The following is a 23,691-nucleotide window of genomic DNA, read 5'->3' as shown; positions in this document are numbered from 1 at the left end:
CAGGTTTTGTTATCCCTTTCTTTTTTTTTTTCATATCTGGAGGCTTATGGGATTTCTTTTTATCCTTGGAATTTACAAATTTACCAAGATAACTTTCTAGGTATAGATCCTTTCTCAATAATCCTTCACAGCATTTGGTGAACACTTTTATTACTGAAGATTCAAATCTCTTCAGCTCAGTGAAATTTTCTTCTATTCCTTTGATTAATAATTCTCCACCATCTTGTTTCAATCTACTAGGATGCCTACATCTTTTTCTTTTTTCTCATAATTTCCATCATTGTCTTTTTTGCTCTATGTTCTGGAGGAATTCCTTGCATTTTCTAATTTTTATTTCAGCAATGATTACATTCTGGTTTTTTATTGCTTCTCTTGAGATCTTTAGTATTGACAACCATGTTTTTATTTCCAATACTTCTTTTTTGTATGTTTATTTCATTTGTTCCTTTTACATAGTAAATTGCTTTTCTTTATCAATGCAATACACCCTTTGACTCATTAAAAATATGAATAAGAAGTGTTTGAAATTATCTCTTGCTTCTTATATTAACTCCTTTACAGTGAGTCATTCTGTGGGTGTGGCTCTGGTATATTTCTCCGCATCCTTCAATTTGTGCCTCTTTCCAAACCCCAACAATTACTCCACGGCGCTGCCTTTTCCCAGCCTCTGCTACTCTAGAAGAGAAATCAATTAGGTTTTCCAGAGAAATCATTCCACCAACTACAGTGTAGCTACAGCTCCCTGAGGGCTCAGTATAACCACCATCCAATGTGCTATGCAGTCTAATATATTTAAGATTATTAAAGCTTATGTTTAATAAACTTACCTCTTCTAAAAAGGAATTCCACAAATGCATTGAGCAATGCTAAGGTCAATAAAACACAGAGAGTCCCAAAATTTCTGAATTCTAGGGTGATGTTTTGAAAAATGTCATTTTCCTTGTACAATATAAGTGGATGCACATATGATGGATTTTTTTTCTTTAAAATATCTTTTCTAACTGAAAAACAACATTTATCCAGATTTTCCTTTACTTAGTTACTCATGTATGTAATTTAAAAAGTCATTTGATTCTTTGTCACTGTTACCAAAAAACAGCAATCTCCTATTCCTGCTCCAGTTTTCCACTCCCAAAAGGCAACCACTTTCATTTCTTTTGGCTGATCCTTTTGATATTTATCTCCATATCTCTAAAGAACATGCTTACATTGCTACTTCTTGATTTTTCAGTTTTGGTCACCTCATCATTCCTGCTATACACACACACACACACACACACACACACACACACACACCCCATTCCTCCATTCTCTCAATACACCATAATTTGGATCAATATTCTGTTTGCATTGTTATGACTTTATAAATACCTCTACCTTTATAAATACTCTTCACCTCTGAGCCATATAGTATACTGTGATTACTTTTCCTTTCCTGCACGTTTTGTTTTTCCTGGAGCTAATACCTCTAGTATTTTAATTATAAATTTTTTGAAGTTTTCTTCTTTCTGCATAATTTTCTTCAAACAATGTCTTTCTGTTTGTATTTGACTTCGTTGTGTGAACTGCTTTACTCAGATGTCTGTGATCTCTGACTGCTTGCTCCTATTTAAGAGTAATGGCATCGGAAACTGATGGGAAGCTCCAGTGTACATGGGCAGGGCTTGTTGATAGCGGTCTTCACTGTCTGATTATCAGGGTAGTCTCTTTCCTTTGTCTCAGGCTGATCAGTTTCCAGAGAACGTGATTCGAAATTCTGCTTAGAGGGTATAAGTTGGGCAGCCAGCGTTCACCTCCTACTTCCAGAAATATCTAGTGGGTTGCTTCTTGGCTTTTTCCAATATCAGCTCCCATGTTTTTGTTCTGTAGGTTTAACCTTAGGTTAAAAATATTCCTTTGCCTTATTTTAGTAGGATTTGGGAAGGGAGCAAAATTTGTATGTTCATCCATCTTCAAAAGTCTCATTTTCTCTACTGAATCATTTACTCTTTATTCTGTGACTTATATCTTAATCGTTGATCTCGTGCATAGAATCTTGTCAAATTCTTCCTAAAAATCTAGGTACTGCTACATGATCTACCAAAATTTTTTTATCTGCTGTGAAAATCATATTTTCAAAGACCAAGGCAGGTGAATATTAAAGCACATTCTCACATCTGAATTCAGAAAAATCCTTCAAAGGAGTACTCTTCTATGTATACAACTTTCTTTTTTTTTTTTTAACGTTTTTATTGGTGTATAATTGCTTTACAATGGTGTGTTAGTTTCTGCTTTATAACGAAGTGAATCAGTTATACATATACATATATCCCCACATCTCTTCCCTCTTGCATCTCCCTCCCTCCCACCCTCCCTATCCCACCTTTCTAGCTGGTCACAAAGCACCAAGCTGATCTCCCTATGCTATACGACTGCTTCCCACTAGCTATCTATTTTACATTTGATAGTGTATATATGTCCATATATACACTACCACTCTCTCACTTTGTCCCAGCTTACCCTTCCCCCTCCCCGTGTCCTCAAGTCCATTCTATAGTAGGTCTGCGTCTTTATTCCCATCTTGCCGCTAGGTTCTTCATGACCTTTTTTTTTTTTTTTTAGATTCCATATATATATGTATGTTAGCATACGGTATTTGTTTTCCTCTTTCTGACTTACTTCACTCTATATGACAGACTCTAGGTCCATCCACCTCACTACAAATAACTCAATTTCGTTCCTTTTTATGGCTGAGTAATATTCCATTGTATATATTGCCACATCTTCTTTATCCATTCATCTGTTGATGGACACTTAGGTTGCTTCCATGTCCTGGCTATTGTAAATAGAGCTGCAATGAACATTGTGGTACATGACTCGTTTTGAATTATGGTTTTCTCTGAGTATATGCCAAGTAGTGGGATTGCTGGGTCATATGGTAGTTCTATTTTTAGTTTTTTAAGGAACCTCCATACTGTTCTCCATAGTGGCTGTATCAGTTTACATTCCCACCAACAGTGTATGAGGGTTCCCTTTTCTCCACACCCTCTCCAGCATTTACTGTTTCTAGATTTTTTGATGATGGCCATTCTGAGTGGTGTGAGATGATATCTCATTGTAATTTTCATTTGCATTTCTCTAATGATTAATGAAGTTGAGCATTCTTTCATGTGTCTGTTGGCAATCTGTATATCTTCTTTGGAGAAATATCTATTTAGGTGTTCTGCCCATTTTTGGATTGGGTTATTTATTTTTTTGTTATTGAGCTGCATGAGCTGTTTGTAAATTTTGGAGATTAATCCTTTGTCAGTTGTTTCATTTGCAAATATTTTCTCCCATTCTGAGGGTTGCCTTTTCGTCTTGTTTATGGTTTCCTTTGCTGTGCAAAAGCTCTTAAGATTCATTAGGTCCCATTTGTTTATTTTTGTTTTTATTAACATTTCTCTAGGAGGTGGGTCAAAAAGGATCTTGCTGTGATTTATGTCATAGAGTGTTTGGCCTAAGTTTTCCCCTAAGAGTTTTATAGTGTCTGGCCTTACATTTAGGTCTTTAATCCATTTTGAGTTTATTTTTGTGCATGGTGTTAGGGAGTGTTCTAATTTCATTCTTTTACATGTAGCTGTCCAGTTTTCCCAGCACCACTTATTGAAGAGGCTGTCTTTTCTCCATTGTATATTCTTGCCTTCTTTATCAAAGATAAGGTGACCATATGAGTGTGGGTTTATCTCTGGGCTTTCTATCCTGTTCCATTGATCTATATTTCTGTTTTTGTGCCAGTACCATACTGTCTTGATTACTGTAGCTTTGTAGTATAGTCTGAAGTCCAGGAGCCTGATTCCTCCAGAATCCAACAGCACATTAAAAGGATCATACACCATGATCAAGTGGGGTTTATCCCAGGAATGCAAGGATTCTTCAATATACGCAAATCAATCAATGTGATACACCATATTAACAAATTGAAGAAGAAAAACCATATGATCATATCAATAGATGCAGAGAAAGCTTTCAACAAAATTCAACACGCATTTACAACAAAAACCCTCCAGAAAGTAAGCGTAGAGGGAACTTACCTCAACATAATAAAGGCCATATATGACAAACCCACAGCCAACATCTTCCTCAATGGTGAAAAACTGAAACCATTTCCACTAAGATCAGGAACAAGACAAGGTTGCCCACTCTCACCACTATTATTCAACATAGTTTTGGAAGTTTTAGTCACAGCAATCAGAGAAGAAAAAGAAATAAAAGGAATCCAAATTGGAAAGGAAGAAGTAAAGCTGTCACTGTTTGCAGATGACATGATACTATACATAGAGAATCCTAAAGATGCTACCTGAAAACTAGTAGAGCTATCAGTGAATTTGGTAAAGTAGCAGGATACAAAAGTAATGCACAGAAATCTCTGGCATTCCTCTACACTAATGATGAAAAATCTGAAAGAGGAATTAAGGAAACACTCCCATTTACCATTGCAACAAAAAGAATACAATACCTAGGAATAAACCTACCTAAGGAGATGAAAGACCTATATGCAGAAAATTATAAGACACTGATGAAAGAAATTAAAGATGATACAAATTGATGGAGAGATATACCATGTTCTTGGATTGGAAGAATCAACACTGTGAAAATGACTATACTACCCGAAGCAATCTACATATACAATGCAATCCCTATCAAACTACCACTGACATTTTTCACAGAACTAGAACAAAAAAATCTCACAATTTGTATGGAAATACAAAAGACCCCGAATATACAGCTTTCTTAACCTTTAGAGTGTCCTTTCCCTCTGAGACATATTCATAATCACAACTTTATTTACCTGTTTCTTATGAGTTAAATACAGTTTTAATTATCGTTTGTAAAAAATTCTAATATAAGTCAATATATATTTGTAGTTTAATAAATTGTCATGTATTATTTTTGCACATTGAAAATTCTTTTTAATTTGATTGATTCTCGTGGTATCTGAGTGGCCCAGACTATACCCTATTATTCTCTCTCCATCATAATTTATCCCCCACAAAATACACATATTCCTCTCCAGAGTAATCAAATTTAACAAGTTCTAGTTTCTTGTTTCTCTGAAGAAGCAACGTGAAGTGGACCTAGGGTAGAATTCTGATATCTCAGACTTTGAAGTTAGACCCTGAAGTGTTAGCACAATGCTAAGTGATCGTAGGAATTCACTGAGTGACTTTGAAAGGAGGGAAAGACACTTAGGAAGAAAGGGGAGGGAGGGAGATAGAGGGGAGGAGGGCGTGAGCGAAGAAAGAAGGGAAGAGAAAGATTCCTTTGAAAGAATTGTTAAGCTGCTATTAAGTTAAGGCAAAGATTAAAAATTACCTCTGTGTAGGATAAATTTGCACGTAATTTTTACAGGACAATGTTTACAAAAGGTTGGTTGTATTAGTTACAAGTTACATTTTTTTAAAAATGAAAAAGAAGTAAACCATGGTATGTGTAAACCTAGGCATGTATATCAGGACCCAGGCACACTCACCCTGACCTGACATTCCAGGTGCTCAGTGGTCTGGCACCTTGGAACCACTTGGAGCAGTTGCGAGCCTCTTGTCAGAGCATTGGTGAAACAGAGAGGTGCTAAAACATGAAAATGATAGAAACAGGAGGAGCTCGTTAGTTCTCTCCCCTTGGGGGGAAAAAGCAGTCTCACTGGACCGCAGTTCATGTAAAAGCTATGTACAAAAAGAGCATAACAGAGCCAGGTGCACTATAGAATCATGCGGTGAAATGGCTTCCAAATTTTCTCTGAAAAAGAGAAAAGCAGAAATGCAAATATCTTGTGCTAATCTTATTTTCAAGTTATGAAAATACTTTTAAAAAGTTCAAGAATAGGAAAAAATGTGTGGATCAGCAAAACAGCTGACTCATAAAGGACAGCTGGTCAGAGTACGGATGAAGTCTGTACCCATTCATATAAGAAACTGAAGTGGGATATGAGGCACATTTGGTGCTATGGCCCAGGGACCCCGGAATACCCAAATCTTGCCTCAGATCACAGACAATCTCAGGGAGAAACATACATACTTACAATGGCAAAGAAAAACAGACACTTTGAGCGGTGAATGATAACGAGGCCACTCACTTCCCACAGTGTCCATGGGGGCCATGAGGACACCCCTGCCCCTCTCAGCCGTGGTGGTATTGGCAAAGGACTAGTGGGGAGCCTGAACCCCTCCCCCTGCCACCCAGCAGTAATGAGGAGTCCCTTCTCCCAAGTACCAACAGATGCTTAGTCAAGAACGTGGATTCCACCATGGCCTGGCAGGAGTGAGATAGCACCCCATCTCTCTGATGGTGCATTCTCAGAAAAGACCTGTTGAACACAAATTTTAAAAAGGGTCCAGAGTCTCATAACACGATACCCAAACAGATTAGGGTTTTTATTTTTCTGGAGGTTGGCAGTTCAGAGCTGACACTGGCTCTACCGTACCATCAGGGATTCATGGAGCTTACGGTGCAGTGGGGGGACAGATTTTAACAGATAAATGAGGGTATATTCTGTCAGGGGGATGGTAGTGACTGCTTTGAAGAAAAATTAAGCAGGTTATGGTAGTAGAGAGTTACAAAGTAAATCTGATAAGGTGATATCTGAAGAAAGACCTACAGAAAGTGAGGGTTCTCTTCATATGTATTCATATATATGAATATATATATGAAATAAATATATGAATATATATGAAAATATATAATTCATATATATATATTAATTATATATATATGTATTCAATATGGCCTGGGGAATGGCATTCCAGGCAGAGGAGACAGCAAAAGCAAAGGTTCTGAGGCAGGAACATGCTTAGTATTTTCAAGGAAAAAAAAAAGGCCAGTGTGTTTAGAGAGGAGCAAGCCGGGAGGAAGGTGGTAGGTGGTGACCTCAGAGAGGCAAATAGAACCAAGTCCTGTAGGGCCTTGCAGACCTTGGTAAAGACTTTAGGTTTCACTGTGTAAAATGGGAAGTCACTGGAAGGCTTTGAGCAAAGCAGTGACATTTTCTGACCTAATGTTTTGAAAGGCTCATTCTGGTTGCTATGTGAAGACTAGACCATAGCAAAGCAAGGGTAGAAAAGACAGACAAGCCGAACTGTAATTCAGTGGGAGATGGCAGTGGTTTGGATCAGGTTGGTAGAAATAGTGACAAATGGGATGTTGTGACAGAAAAGCTGATAATATTTAGAAATCATAGATTGAATGTGGAGTGTGCAGGAAGGAGATGGGATGGTGGGCTTTTGTCCCACCAATTGGAAAGATAAGATTGTCATTTATTAAAATAAAGAAGACTGGAGAAAATGCAAGCTTGGTTTGAGATGCCTGTTATCCATCCAAGTAAAGATCAAATAATTAGCTGTATATCCAAGTCTAGATGTATCTTTCTGCTTTATCACCCTCAGTGTGTGGCTTTATTGTTTGGCCCCAACAAATGATTGCAAGATGGCGGAATCACCTCCAGCATCACATCTGACTTCCAGGAAGGGAGCAGAGGAAGGGCAATGGGTAAAAACAAAAGAGAGCATGCCAGCATTTTATTTGGGGTTCCTACAGAAGCCAAAGCCCTGAAAGAAGGCTAGTTTATTTGGGAGATGAAAGTATGGTGTATTAGTTTCCTGTGACTGCTGTATAACAAACTCAGTGGCTTAAAACAACTAAAATGCATTTACTCACAGTTCTGTGTTCCGGAAGTCCAAAATCAAGGTGTCAGCAGGGCTGCATTCCCTCTAGATGCTCTAGGGGAGAGAATCTGTTCCTTGCTTCTTCAGGCTTCTGGTGACTGCCAGCATTCCTTGGCTTGTGGCTACATCACTCTGATCCTTAAGTCCAGCATCTTCTCATCTGTCTCTGATTCATCTTCATATCCCCTTTTCTTGTGTGTGTCAAATTTCCCTCTGCCTCTTTCCTAGGGCCCACCCAGATAATGTAGGGTAATCTCCCCATCTCAAGACACTTAATTTATACAAAGAACTTTCTTCCAAATGAAATAACATTTACAGGTTCCAGGGACTCAGACCTTATATCTTTGGTGGCCATTTTTCAGCCTATCACCTGTAGGGCTGGGGAAGTAAAACAAGGAAAGGCAGGTTATCAAACCGAGTACCACTGAAGGTGACTGGAGCAAAATCCTGATGGGGAAACTCTGGAACCCAGTGTAAATCACACTCCTCAGAGTTCTTCCATCCAAGGAGCAAATGAATGTTTATACACCAGTAACCGACAGTTATTGGTTGAAGGTTGCTCCTGGGAGGGCTTCAATTCCCCATCACTGCTGGCCTATCACACAGGAGGCAAAGAGGACTCCAGTGGCAAGAGAAGACACTCAGGCAAGGAAGTGCAGGTTCTGTCCACTGGAAATCAGGCTGAGTGCCCTGAAGTGGTAAGTGTGAGAGATGTGTGGGACACCAACAGCAACTGCTGTGGCCTTCTTTTCAACAGCTTCACGGCAACTTCCGCTTACATTTCATAAGCCAGATTTTGTTACATGGCCATGCCTAGCTCCAGGGGAGACTGGGAAATGTAGTTGTTTTTTTCACTGGACACATTTCCACACTGAATAACATCAGAGCTCTGTTGGTATGGGAGAAAGGAAAGCTGGATGTTGAGTAGGCAACTAGCCACATAGGAGATAAGGATGGAAGCAGACAAGAGATAAGGATGACTCAGACTAAGGTTTTATCACTGGATATGGTGAGAAGTAGTCAGAATTTAGTATACTGGAGGCAGTGCCAATAGGACCATGGTTCTGGGGCGTGAGGAAAACACAAATCTAGAATCATGAAGAGTTTTTTATCTTGAGTAACTGTAACTATGGTGCCAATTAAAGAAATGGAGTGGACTGGAATGGGAGCAGGTTTGTGGCACAAGGAGTCTAGCACTCTGCTTTGAACTTGTGAAGATTGAGATGCCTGTAGACGCCTATGGGAATGTCAATGTTGAATAGGTAGTTGGATAGAGAAGTCTGGAGCTCAGCAGCTCAGGCTGCAGATACAGATTTGGAAGTTATCAGAACAAGCTGGCATTAGAAGTTTCATTAGAAATGTCTAACATTTAGGGAACAGTATATTTCTTAGTTTTCTAGCATCGGAAAAACAGGTTTTATCAGTGTTTGCCTAATTCTTCACTGTTAGGATCCAGTGAAATAGACGGCTGTAGTTTTAAATAGAAAAAGGGTAAAGTGACTGTCCTCACATTTACTAACACTGCAGTCTCTCATCAGATAGACCTTTTGGCAGGAGGGAATTTTAATTGTCTTAAGAGATTGGCTTATAGAACCCATGCTTATGGTTATTAGTGGAAGTCAATCATTAAATATTTAAATGTTTAAATAGTCAAAAAAATTACAAAGGGTAATTTTAGATGTTGAAAATGGGATAGCAATATACAGATACATCTGTATCTGGCTTTATAATATGTCCAGATTTGCTTTAGTTTCAACCTCTCCCATAGGCTTAAAAAAAGAAATATTAAAAAAACAAACAAAAAAATCTAAGCTAATGCATGTGTAAATATTTATTTACTATTAATTGTATCCTATGTTTGTATGTATTAATATGGAATAATTTTTCAGATAATTATTTATGCTTCTAGATGATTGTAGAAATCACCCTGAAGAAAGAGAGTTAGCGCTTGCTAACATTTCACTGTCTCCTTACCTCATTTGATCTGTGAACCAAGGTGTTACTCAGAATGTGAATAATTATCATAGAAAAGTTTCAAGAAAAAGTTGATCTGTAATGTAGATTTTTAAACAGAATTTCCATTCCCTTTAGAACATAAAAAAAATGAGATTTTAAATTTGTATGTACCTAGAATTCTTATAAAACATTGATAGAGACTTGAAAGCTATGACATTGCATTTTCTTTCTATAAACATCTTTTTTTTGATGATTATAATGAAGGCTTTAGAATAAGGCCTTTATAAGTACAGTTAAGCATGCTTTATTGGAATAGTGGGAGTTACACCTCCTCCACATCCTAACATTAAGCTTATCACAAATGAGAGCAGAGAATGGACTGAATATGAGCCACCATCTCAAATATGCAGTAAAAATAGGCATTGCAATGCTAGTACGTCAGCAAACACTCACGGTGACAGTAAATAACATTTTTTGGACAACAAAAAAAAAGTGCTTGAGAAAAAGCTACTTTTAACTATAATTCAATAATTAATTTTGAACAAGGGCAACCATGAAACTATGACCTAAAAATCATAAAGTGATAAATCTTTCATTTACTGTTTTAGGAGAGACAATTGACTAAAGAGCAGGCTGACACCACAGACATGTCTACAAAAGTGAGTTCTAGGAGTTCTGCTGGAGTCTCTCTCATTTGGTTCTAATTATGTTTCAGGTGTAGTACAGAATGTGACGTGCAAAAGGATTTGTGAGCCACCACAGAAATGTTAAATTCTAGTTATTTATTATTATTTTTGAAACTGAAAAAAAAAAACAGTTTATCCATTTATCCTACCTCCACCTCTTGCCTCTGGCCACCACCAATCTGTTACCGGTATCTATGAGTTTGGTTTATATATATATCTTAGACTCCACATATAAGAGAGTACATACGGTATTTGTCTTTCAGTGTCTGACTTATTTCACTTAGCATGATACCCTCAGGGTTCATCCATGTTGTTGCAAATGGCAAGATATCACTCTTTTATGTGGCTGAATAATATTCCATTGTATGTGTGTGTGTCTATACACACACACATATACATACATGTACCACATCTTCATCCATTTATCCATCAATGGACATTTACTTTGTTTCCATAACTTGGCTATTGTTAAATAATGCTGTAATGAACATGGGGATGCATATATCTTTTCAAATTAGTGTTTTCATTTTCTTCAGATAAATGCCCAGAGGTGTAATTGCTAGATCATATGGTAGTTCTATTTTTAATTTTTTTTTTTTTTTTGTCAGAATAATACTTTTATTTTTAATTTTTTGAGGAACCTTCATACTGTTTTCCATAAAAACTGTACCAATTTACATTCCCACCAACAGTGTACAAGTGTTTTCTCTTCTCCACATCCTTGCCAACACTTTTTATTTCTAGTCATTTTCATAATAGCCATTCTGACAGGTGTGAGGGGATATCTCATTGTGGTTTTTTTTGCATTATGTTTAATGATTAGTGATGTAGATTAATGGTAAAGAGCATTTTTCATGTGTCTTTTGGACATCTGTATGTCTTTTTTGGAAAAACGTTTATTCAGATCTGCTCATTTTTTAATCATATTTTTTTGTATTGATTTGTATTGTTGTTTATATATTTTGGATATTTGCAAATATTTTCTCCATTTTCATTTTGTCAATGATTTCCTTTGCTATGCAGAAACTTTTTAGTTTGATGTAGTCCCACTTGTTTATTTTTGCTTTTGTTCCTTGTACTTTCGGTGTGAGAATCAAAAAATCATCGTCAAGGCATAATGTCAAAGAGCTTTACCGCCTGTTTTCTTCTAGGAATTTTATGATTTCGGGTGTTACACTCAAGTCTTTAATCCATTTTGAGTTAATATTTGTGTATGGTGTAAAAGTATTAGTCCAGTTTCAATCTTCTGCATGTGGCTGTCCAATTTTCCCAAAACCATTTATAGGAAAGACTGTCCTTTCCCCATTGTGTATTCTTGGCTTCTTTGTCATCAATTATTTAACCATATATACTTGGGTTTATTTCTGGGCTCTTTATTTTGTTCCTTTGATCTGTGTGTCTGCTTTTCTGTGAATATCATACTGTTTAAATTACTATAGCTTGTAATGTAGTTTGAAATTAGAGAGTGTGATGCCTTTAGCTTTGTTCTTCTTTCTCAAGATTGCTTTGGCTATTTGGGGTCTTTTATGGTTTCATACAAATTTTAGGATTATTTGTTCTATTTCTGTGGAAAATTCCATTGGGATAGGGATTTTGTTAGGGATTGCATTGAATCTGTAGATTGATTTGGACATTTTAACAATATTAATTCTTCCAATCCATGAGTATGGAATATCTGTCTATTTATTTGTGTTGTTTTCAATTTCTTTAATGTTTTGTAGTTTTCAATATACAGGTCTTCCACCTCCTTGGTTAAATTTATTGCTAGGTATTTTATTCTTTTTTGATGCAATTGTAAATGGGATTGTTTGCTTAATTTCTCTTTCTGATAGTTCATTATTAGTTTATTTAAATACAACAGATTTTTGTATATTGATGTTGTATCCTGCAACTTTACTGAATTTGTTTATTAGTTTTTAAGTTTTTTGATGGAGTCTTTACGCCATATATATATATATATATATATATATATATATATATATATATATATATATATATATGGTGTCATCTTAATATAGTGACAGTTTTACTTCTTCCTTTCCAATTTGGATGCCTTTTATTTCTTTTTCTTGCCTAATTACTCTGGCTAGGACTTCCAATACTATATTTAATAAAAGTTGTACGAGTAGGTATCCTTGTCTTGTTCCTGATCTTAGAGGAAAAACTTTCAGCTTTTCACCATTGAGTATGATGTAGGCTTGTCACATATGGCCTTTATTATGTTGAAGTACTTTTGTATGTCCCCTCTGTACCCACTTTATTGAGGGGTTTTGTCATAATGGATGTTGAATTTTGTCAAATGCTTTTTCTGCATCTATTGAGATGATCATATGATTTTTATCCTTTATTTTGTCTATGTGACATATCACAGTGACTGATTTGTGGTTGTTGAACCATCCTTGCATCCCTAGAATAAATCCCACTTGATCGTAGTGTATGCCTATTGAATTTGGTTTGCTAATATTTTGTTGAGGATTTTGCATTTGTGTTCACCAGGTAATTTTCTTTTCTTGTGGCATTCTCATCTGGTTTCAGTATCAGGGTAATGCTGGCCTCATAAAATGAGTTTGGAAGAGTTCCCTCCTTTTTTTTGGAAGAGTTTGAGAAGGATTGGTATTAATTCTTTGAATGTTTGGTAAAATTCACCAGTGAAGCCATCTGGTCCTGGACTTTTGTTTATTGAGAGGTTTTTGATTACTGATTCAGTCTCTTTACTAGCAGTCAGTCTGTTTAGATTTTTTATTTCATTATGATTCAGTCTTGGTAGATTGTATATTTCTAGGAATTTATCCATTTCTTCCAGGTTGTCCAATTTGTTAGTGTATAATTTTTCATAGTAGTCTCTTATGATCTGTTTATTTCTGTGGTATCAGTTTGAATATCTCCTCTTTCATTTCTGATTTTGAGTCCTCTCTTTTTTTCTTGGTGAGTCTAGCTAGAGGTTTGTCAATTTTATTTATCTTTTTCAAAGAACCAGCTTAGTTTCACTGATCTTTTTTTATTGTCTTTTTAATCTCTATTTCACTTACTTCTGCTCTAATCTTTTTATTTCCTTCCTTCTACTAACTTTGGGTTTTGTTTGTTCTTCTTTTTCTAGTTCCTTGAGGTGTAAAGTTAGATTGTTTATTTGAGACTTTTTTATCTTGAGGTAGGTATTTATAGCTAAAACTTCCCTCTTAGAACTACTTTTGATGCATTCCATAAATTTTGTATGTTACATACCCATTTTCATTTGTCTCAAGGTATTTTTTACTTTCTCTTTTTATTTCTTCTTTGAACCTTTGGTTATTCAGTAGCATGTTGTTTAATATCCACACATTTGTGAATTTTCCAGTTTTCTTGTGTAATAAATTTCTAGTTTCATAACATTGTGGTCAGAAAAGTTGCTTGATATGACTTCAGTCCTTTTAAATTCAGTAAGACTTGTTTTGTGACCTAACATATGATCCAGCTTTGAAAATATTCCATGTGCACTTGAGAAGACTGTGTTTTTGTTGCTTTTGGATAGAGTATTTTATAAATATTTATTAAGTCCATCTGGTCTAATGTGTTGTTTAAGGTTGATGTTTTTTAATTGATTATCTGTCTGGATGATCTATCCTTTAATTTAAGTGGAGTATTATAGTGTCCTACTATTAGTGTATTGCTGTCTATTTCTCCCTTTAGGTCTGTTAATATTTGCTTTATATATTTAGGTGCTCCTACGTTGGGTGTGTAAATATTTACAAATGTTATATCTTCTTGTTGGATTGACTTCTTTATCAGTATACAATGACCTTTTTTGTCTCTGTTACAGTCTTTGTTTTAAAGTCTATTTTGTCTGATAAAAGTATAGCTACTCCAACTTTTTTTTCAGTTTCCGTTTGTATGAGATATCTTTTTCCATCCCTTCACTTTCAGTCTATGTGTGTCCTTACATCCTAAATGAGTCTCTTGTAGGCAGCATATAGATGGGTCTTATTTTCTTATCTGTTCAACCACTCTGTGTCTTTTGATTGGAGAATTTAGTCCATTTACATTTAAAGTAATTATTTTTTTTTAATTTTAAAAATTATTTTTATTTATTGTTTATTTATTCATTTTGCCTGTGCCAGGTCTCAGTTGTGGCATGTGGACTTCTTAGCTGTGGCATGCAGACTCTTAGTTGTGGCATGAGGGCTTCTTAGTTGCGGCATGTGGACTTCTTAGTTGTGGCGTGTGGACTCTTAGTTGCAGCATGTGAACTCTTAGTTGTGGCATGCATGTGGGATCTAGTTCCCTGACCAGGGATGGAATCCAGGCCCCTGGGTTGGGAGTGTGGAGTCTTACCCACTGGACCACCAGGAAAGTCCCTAAAGTAATTATTGATAGCTGTGCACTTACTGCCATTTTGTTAATTGTTTTCTACCTGTTTTTATAGTTCCTCTGTGTTCCTTTCTTCTTCTCTTGCTCTCTTCCTTTGTGATTTGATGACTTTCTTTAGTGGTATGCTTATATTCCTTTATCTTTTGGGTATTTACTATAGGTTTTTGCTTTGTGGTTACCATGAGGTTTACATGTAACAATTGCTATCTATAACAGTTGATATAAAGTTGATAATAACTTAAGTTTGATACCATTGTAAAGCTCAACATTCTTACTCTTCCCCTTGCTGCATTTAATGTTTTTGATGTCACATTTTACATCTTTTCATCTTGTATATCCCTTAATTGTTGTAATCATAGTTATTTTTACTACCTGTTTTTGAATCTTCTTACTAGCTTTATAAGTGATTAACTCACTACCTTTACTATATATTTACCTTTCCAGTGAGATTTATTCTTTCATATGTGTTCTTGTTATTAATCAGTGCCCTTTCTTTTCAGCTTCAAGAAGTTCCTTTAACATTTCTTGTCAGGCCAATTTAGTGGTGATGAACTCCTTTAGCTTTTGCTTTTCTGGAAAACTCTTTATATCTTTTCTGAATGATAACTTTGCTGGTTAGAGTAGTCTTGGTTGAAAATTTTTTTCTTTCACCGCTTTGAATATATTGTGCCACTATACATTTAGTAGAACTAAATAATAGTAATATAACTAAGACGGATAGTATGTTAATACATTTTTAAAATGAGTTTTATTAGAATATTTTGAAATAGGTAAGACCTGATAAGATTGCTCATCAGCCTTTTGGAAACTCATTTTCTTAGGCTTGTCCATGTTGCATGAAATAGTGTCCTCTTTATTTTTTCTCCCTGCTTCCCTTCCTCTCTCCCTGCCCTTTCTCCATGATGACTTCTATATTTGTTTTTTAAGGCAAAGCCCCTCTTCTCTCTCCCAAGGTGAAGATCCATTTCTGTCAGACATCTCTCATGTCCTGAACTGAACTCACTCTTTTTTTTTTTTTAATAGACCTGTTATCCTCTTCTGTTTTCCAGACTGGTGATGGATAGACTGACCCTACATTTCAGTTTGCCGAGAACAGCCACTGTTTATACCTGTTGTCCTGGAATAATTATTATTAGTGCCCCTTTCACTTTTAAAATTGTCCTGGGTTGGATAACAAATCATATGGTCACCATAGTTATCTGTCTGATGAAGATCTGCCTTTTAAGAATCAGCACCTAAGCCCATTGTTAAAGGACTTTGGAGTGACATGTATTCCATGTATCTTACCCTAGCCCCTTTTACTCTGAATGACTCTCTCCACATTCCATTCCACTGCCCTTTCCCAACACACTTGCCACTACTGCCTCCATTTACATCACCAGCTTTCTAGTTTGCTCTCTCTTCATCTCCAAATAATGATGTCCTGATATTTTAACTCTAGGATCCCCAGACTGGTATGTTACCCTGCAAGTCTCAATGGGCCCCCTCCTTTCTGGCTTAATGCATTCAGACTGCTGTCCTGACCTCAGGATCCTTCTCTTGTGAATTGCTCCCAAGGATAAACCCAATAGTTAGGGCAGGGGTTTACATGTCTTAAGTGGTGTTATCAGGCATAATCCAACCAGTCTCCAATGCTGAAAGATTCAGAGAATTTTTTTTTTCTTTTTTAGCTCCTCAGTCAACTTTTCTAAACTTGGAATAATAAGGTCTACTTTATGGGATGTTATGAAGATTCATGACAGGAAGTACAGGAAAGTAATTAGCATAGTGTTAGTCAGCATTTGACTAAAGGAAGAAATAAAAATATAAATAATGTACTGTCCAGTTATGGAGGAGACTAAACTAAGCCTTTTGTATTTTACTTTAAAGTTCACTAGATTTAGGAACAGATATTGATACTGAGACAGCTGAACTGCTATTAATTATCTCTGAGAAACTGAAGAAGGGAAAATATACTACAAGATTAGACAATTGACTTTCAAAAGGGAGTATTAAATATGACAAAAAGCTGAATTTGATGTAAAAGTGTGTTTGACTAAATCTTAGGTAAGACTCTGGAAAAGATTATCAGTGGTTTGTGAGCATCCAGAAGAGGAAGCAGTGGCCACCAGGACTCAGCATGGATGCACCCGGACCACTGCATGCTAGACCAGCCTTGCTTCAAAGTGCAAATATGCTGGTGCATCAGAGAACATATAGACAGAAATGTACTTGGGCTTTGGCATATTTTATAGGGCTTTTCACCACATTTTTTGTGGGAAAAAAAAGTAAGGTTAATTAAGTGGATTAACATCTGATTATAATAAAAGAAATAATCAACAGATCACTGTGACCCTGAAGGGCTTGATAATGGAAGGCCAGAGGGCTCTGTCCTCTCTCCTGTCCTTTATGACATTTAACAATCACTTGTATGAAAAAAAAATGTATATGTAAAACAAGTAATGCTTATCAAATCTGCTGCTGACACAAAATTGGGAGGTATAGCGAATATATTCTCTGACAGTACCAGGATCCCAAAATATAAGCTCAGATGTTACCTCTTTCAAGAAGGTTTCTGTGATAGTCCACGCTGTCCAATACCTAAGGGGTATTTGGGCCCCTCCTTTCTGTTCCCAAAAGAACTGTATGTATTCATCAATCTGTTACTGCACCTGCCTGCCTTGCAAGTCTTCCTATACACAAGCAGTTGGTTTTGTGTCTCTGTCTTCCTAGTTCCTCTCACAGTGGGGAAAAGTCACCTGTGAATGTTTGCTTCCTTAAAGAATCAGTGATGACAACCTACATCGAGGCTGAAACTGTAACACTGAAATGTAATGAAAATAAATATAAATCCCTGCCCTTGGAGCATCCCCCAAAATGAAACAATCACAAGATAGTGAGTAGGTGGCTTTACTCGTAGCATGCATGAAAAGGAAAAAACAGGTTTAGCAAGAAAAAACTCGCCTTAAAAGTCATATGATATCACTGCTTACCCTTCCCCCTCCCAAATTCAAAGCTAAGGTGATCTTCATCTGCTTGAATGAAAGTATGTATCACCTAAAACAAAGGATGTGAGAGTCCCTCTCTGAGCTTATTAGACCATACCCTGGGTACCATGTTAAAGTTCTGAACAATACATTTCAAGGAGGAAATCGACAAACAGGAAGGAACTTGTTCAGAGGAGAGCCGCCAGGATTATGAAGGTTCTGAAAATCTTAAAATAGTCATTCATTTCTTCAACTAATATACAGTTCAACAACTGTATATTAAACATGTAGTATTTTCTAGGCAGTATACTAGGTAGTGAATGGTAGAGAAAAAAAAATCTCTACAAGCAATTGAAGGAAATAAAGATAACTTGTGAAAATAAACAAAGACCACCCAATAAGAACAAATGAAGGCTATTTATTCAAAGATGTCTATAAAAAGGGAGTCAACTATCACTTGCATTTGGCAGACTCAAAGACAGGCAGGAGAGTGGGAAAGCTTAACAGTGAAAAACCAGAAGGCTTCAGGTATGCCTCAGCCCTAGGCTGTCGACATGGGGAAGCTAGAGGCAGGATCGTTAGAAGCAGGGCCTCCTATGTGATTGATTTGGGGAAGATATTTGCCTTTCTCTGGTTGGTCCCGAGTTGGAAGTGGAGGCAAAATTGGGGAAGCTGTCAATCATTGACCAAGTCTTGACCATTCTAGGACTGTTGCTGCAAAGGTTTGGGGTCAGAATCCATTACTGCATATTCTGGCATTGTCTGTTAGTATGTTCAGTCTCAAATATTGAACATTGAGAAGACTCAGGAAGAATCTGGAGGTACACTGATAACTGTATTCAGCGTATTGATAACTGTATTCAAGTATTTTATAGTCTACAGTGTTGAAAAGGCATTTGTTCTCAGTGGTTACAATGGATCAAATTAGGACCAGTGGATGAAAAAGTTCTTCAGTGTAAGAAAGAACTTTTAAAAACCCACTTCTGTCTAGATGCAATCTCAGACAGTGGTTACCTGCTAAAGGAAAAGTTCAGACCTAGGCTGGGTGACCTCTTGGTGGTGATATTACAAAATAGATCACAAATTTTGGCATGCACCAAGTGGCATGTACTTGATACCTTTGTTACCAATGCAGAATCTGGGCTCTGTCCTAGATTTGCTGAATCTGATCAGTGGGGTATGATAGATGATTCTCTCCAGAAACATTTGTGGAAGGTATGCAAACACTGAATGGTTAGTTGGACTAGATGACTTGTAAAAGTCCTTCCACCTTGAAGTCTAATATTCTGACTTTTGCATATCATAGTCATAACCAGAAAATAAACACTTTATTCACTTATTTAACAATACTGATTGAGTAGCTCATATTATGCCACACTCTACTTTAGGCCTATATTTTAATTCCATTAGCATGGTACATTCCTATATGCCAAGGAGATAGTAATGGAAAAAACTCGTTCATTGACTCTTCAGAGATTTATTGAGCATCTGCTATGTGCTAGAGCACTGTGCTAAGCCTTGGGGAGATGGTGATGAACAAGACTGATGTAGTCCTTTTTCTTTCAGAGTTTACACCAGCAGAAAAAAAATAGACAAAATGTATTTACAGTAAAGGGTGATACATGTTGTTATGAAATAAAAATGGTGTGAAAACCATTCTTTTTGTTCTGTTGTTTTTCCCCACATCAGAACTCCAATCAAAATCCAATCAAGTTTTTTTATAGAGGAATTAGTACTTCCTTTCCTCAGACTTGTTTTAGGCTTTAAGTAAAAACTGAGAGCCTTTGGGCCTTAGCCCAGGAATGTTAGAAGACTTAAGAATGGCATTTTGTACTTACAACCTCTCTGGTGTCAAAACTGGTGAATATGCTGTTGAATAAGCCAATCAAGGGGACATCCCTTGTTCAGGTTGACTCTGGGTATTTGAGAAAGGGATTCTGGAAATTCTGAGTTCAAATACCTATTTCTAAACCTATTGCAACAGAGCTAATTTGTACTACATTTTCCAAGCAAGTTCGTATGCAAAACACCATGTCTTTTGCTGTGTGGTATACAGGAAGGAGCTTAATTAAGATGGGAAGCAGCCGTCTAGGATCTAGTTCTGGCTCTTCCATTAATTAATGTGTGACCTTGATGTCGCTGGGCTTCAGTTTTTTAAAAATGCTAAATGATCTTTAATTAGCCCTAAAATTCTGATTTGATGAAACTAAATGGAGGAAATGATGTCATTTTACACCTGCCTCTCCTGCCTTCCTCCCAGCTACGCAAATATATTGGAAGCCCTATCAGCACCATTGAATGGATACTGAAGTAACTTGCTTTTCTAATCTGGACATTTGTGTGTTCTTTAAGCTGAAGTCTGAGGCCTCAACATCTACCTGCTTATCCAGGCTGAATGACTGGATTTATACCAGGTCCTTGGGGAATGCTTCAGGTTCTATGAAGGAGAACCCTGCCCTGGGAGCAGTTAGCAATCTCTCTAATTCTCGGTCTCTGTAATTCTAGTTATCACCAAGGGTCTTGTTTCAAACACAGTAGACCTTCTTAGACCCAAAACATTACCACTTTTCTGACTAATAGTATCCCCATTGTCTAAAATCTTACATTACTCTGCTCACACCTGCCCACTTAGATTCCTTCCAAAGAGACACCACCAGCCAGATCACACCAAGTTTCTCTCCCAAAGGAGCAGCAGTGTAGCCCAGATAGTACGTTTGAATCTGATCCTACCTAGCCTGGGCTTGTTCCTCTCTCCCTGGCAGGCACAACTGAAGCCCCAGCTGACCTGCCGTCAAACCTCCTTAACTTATGATAAGCGCATAGGTATATGTATATTTACATGTAAGAGCATGGAATCATTTTTCATAATTAGAATTTTCCTTTGAATTAGCCCACTCTAAAATTAATTAATTAATTTATTTATTTATTATTTTTAAACTAACTTTCTTTATTGTGACCTTATTTCTGACGTAATCCACACAATATTTTATCATTTTAGGACTCCCTTGTCTAAGTCAAAACTTTTGGGTCAGGGAGATCCATGTGTTACCACCAGTACATAAGAGAAATGCAGGCAGTGACTTTATCAATATCTTGCATTATATTATGGCAGCAAGTGTACTTTTTAAAATGCCTTTGAAAAGTATGTACACTGTTAGCTCTGAAATTAACTTTTAGTTTTAATTTAAAATGTTAACCTCTGGTTTTTGGAATTCTTCCTATTTAAATAATTGAACAATTTGAGGAAATAATGATCAAGCTATTCAAAGCAAGATCATAATTTTTCTTGTTCTCACATTTCACTCTTTTAAAATGTATTTTACTTTTCTACAATTGCCAGAGCTTCTCCTTGTGAGGCTGAGCTTCAGGAATTAATGGAACAAATTGACATCATGGTAAACAACAAAAAATTGGATTGGGAAAGGAAGATGCGGGCTCTGGAGACACGATTAGATCTTCGGGATCAAGAGCTGGCAAATGCACAAACTTGTTTAGAACAGAAAGGTCAAGAGGTACTGCATAGATGTGTTAATAAATTGTTAATTCCTCAGACTGTTATAAATAGTATTTGTTCTGTCAGAATATATTTTTCATTACACATACTTTTTATCAGGCATCAGCAATAGCATTTATAGCTTGAAATTCTGTCACAGTGTGCTAAATGTGTTCTATCAAATAAGCGGCAAGCAGAGCTTAAACCGGTAGTAATTTGCCAATGCAGACAGAAATAGAGTCTAGTCAATGTTGTCTAGGAAAGTAAACAAACATTCAATATGTATGTGAAATAAATACTGTTTGCAAGCAAAGATGTCAGTGCTTTTGCTGCTGTAGAAACAAAGTAGTCAACAAAGCTGTGCCTTTGGATGAGGCAGAGTTCAGGAGCATTTGCCTTTTCTCATCTGCTAGAAAAATCTTTCCTAAAAGAAATAAAAGGTAAAGCCTTGATTGTAGAACAAGAGAGAAAACAGTTTGGTGAAAGGAGTGTGTGTATACCTGGGCGCCCACTTGGGAGGAATGCCCTGGGCCCCGGTGAAGGTGCTTGTGGCCAAGCTGGTGATGGTAGAAGGAGGTCTGAGTGCTCTTGGGCCTGCAGAGGAGTTCAGGAAAGGCATACGCTTCACCTGATGTGGACTTTCGTGTCTGTGAATTTTTCTTTGGGGTGAGGCATAAGAAACATGTTTACTGATCACATGCTAATAACTAAAACATCAAGTCAACTTGTTCAGCGGCCGTTTTTCTACCTCTAATGGCCTCTCAATGGAACTTAGTTTTTTGTCATGGTTAACTAAGTTATTGTTTGGCCTAGTTAGTTATCAATAGAGGCAGGTCATCAGACCTGGCGTATGGAAGGGACTATTTTCTCACTTTTGTACCTGTCACAATACAGATGTGTGAACAGGGGCCTTGCCTACTTTTTAAGCAAATTCTGTAAGCCAAATCCCTAAGAACTCCTCTTACACATTTTTCTTTTTCTTTTTAATTTGTTAGTTCTTATAAAAATGTAACAATTATTCCACAACACCACTAAAACAGAGCTCCCATTGAAGGTAGTAGCGCCTATACTAAAGGCTGAAGTGTGTCTGCAGGGGTTCTGTCCCAGGAACGATGACATAAGCCTCCCAAAAACATAATGCGAAGTAAATTTTAAATCCTGCTTTAAAATGTGCCGGTGAGAAGGATCTTTTGTCAAACATCCATACCATACTGTCTTAATGTGTACCCAGTGGAATAGTGCTAGCTACATTTGGTTTTTGTGAATTTAATTATTAATAACTATTCTAAGAACCACAGTACAAATATTTATTCTTGGTTTGGTACAGCAGTTTTATTTGAACTGTACTCCTCTTTTGTACATTTTCTGATTTTGTCAGGCAAAATTTAGAAAAATCAAAATTAAATTTTATTCTTAATTCAGGTGGGGTTACTTAGACAGAAGTTGGACAGTTTGGAAAAATGTAACTTAGCAATGACTCAGAATTACGAAGGACAACTACAAACCCTAAAAGCTCAAGTAAGGAAACTTATTACAATTTAATATCATATGTTTTGGTATATGTTTTGACCTATAAAATTGTGTTAATTTTGTTAAAATGGATTATTTTTAGTACAAGCAAAAGTTCTAGTATTTCAACTACAGGTTATATGTTTGGCCCTGTCTTTCATTGTTTTATGTGTATTGATTTTGTCTCTTTTATTAGATTGTCAGCTCTGTATCCCTTTAACTCTTAGCACAGTGATAGACTAATGGCTTTCTATTTATCAAGTGAGTAGTAGATTAATTATATCACGATAATTAGCTTTGTGAACAACAACAACAAAGTATTATCTTTTGTAGTCACTACTTCCTAATAGGGGTGTCCTTTCTTCTATGGCAATTTAAAATATGGAGGTTTGCTATCATGAAATAGATATTTGAAAGAACAAAACTGGTCTTTATTGCTTTGTTACTGGTAGGGCTGTTTCATAAATGAGAGGGCTTCTGCATATATGATGAGAGGGATACTGATTTCTTTCTGATTTATCCCTATATTATACTCCCCACTGTGCTAGGAAGCAAAAAGTCTTCTCTTTCTTCCCACAGATGACACATAGGGCAATAAGCATCTGAGCATCTCAGGTCTCGTAGGTACTGTATCCTTGCTTCACTTAGTAAATTAATCAATGGGAAATATGGTTTGACTATGAATTTTACTTTACAACCAGCTTGTTTTGGAGTGCAGAGATTTCACAGATGATAATATAGTTAAAGGAGCCCAAAGAAGTTAAAGTTCCTCTTTACATACCTTTTTAGGGAGGTGATCAGCCACTACAATAGGAATATGAAGCATTTGATTCCACTTAATGGGTATGATCTTACAAGGCTAGCTCTTAAGTCTACCTAGACATTTTGCCCGCAATTTAAATAGGTGCTGCTAGATGGTAGCTTGAATTATGAAACTTTATATAGGTTTTCCTAGTTAAGACTCTAAGCATTTAACACTTAAGTCAATCAATCTTGCTTTTTCTATAAAGATGAAGCTCTAACATAGCAACATAAATATTGAATCACTATAATTTTTC

General features: G+C 36.5%; 1 protein-coding gene across 1 annotated transcript in view; it reads left to right on the top strand.

Annotated features, from left to right (window-relative positions):
- DEUP1 (deuterosome assembly protein 1) overlaps positions 1-23,691 on the top strand; it is a 99,979-nt gene that overhangs the window by 7,208 nt on the left and 69,080 nt on the right. Inside the window, 2 exon segments of the mRNA XM_036861435.1 lie at positions 20,972-21,143; positions 22,547-22,642. Coding sequence (XP_036717330.1) covers positions 20,972-21,143; positions 22,547-22,642 — 268 coding nt within the window.

This window comes from Balaenoptera musculus, chromosome 8 (assembly GCF_009873245.2).
Source record: "Balaenoptera musculus isolate JJ_BM4_2016_0621 chromosome 8, mBalMus1.pri.v3, whole genome shotgun sequence".
Taxonomy (NCBI): Eukaryota; Metazoa; Chordata; class Mammalia; order Artiodactyla; family Balaenopteridae; genus Balaenoptera; species Balaenoptera musculus.
This window is presented reverse-complemented; position numbering and strand designations above follow the sequence as displayed.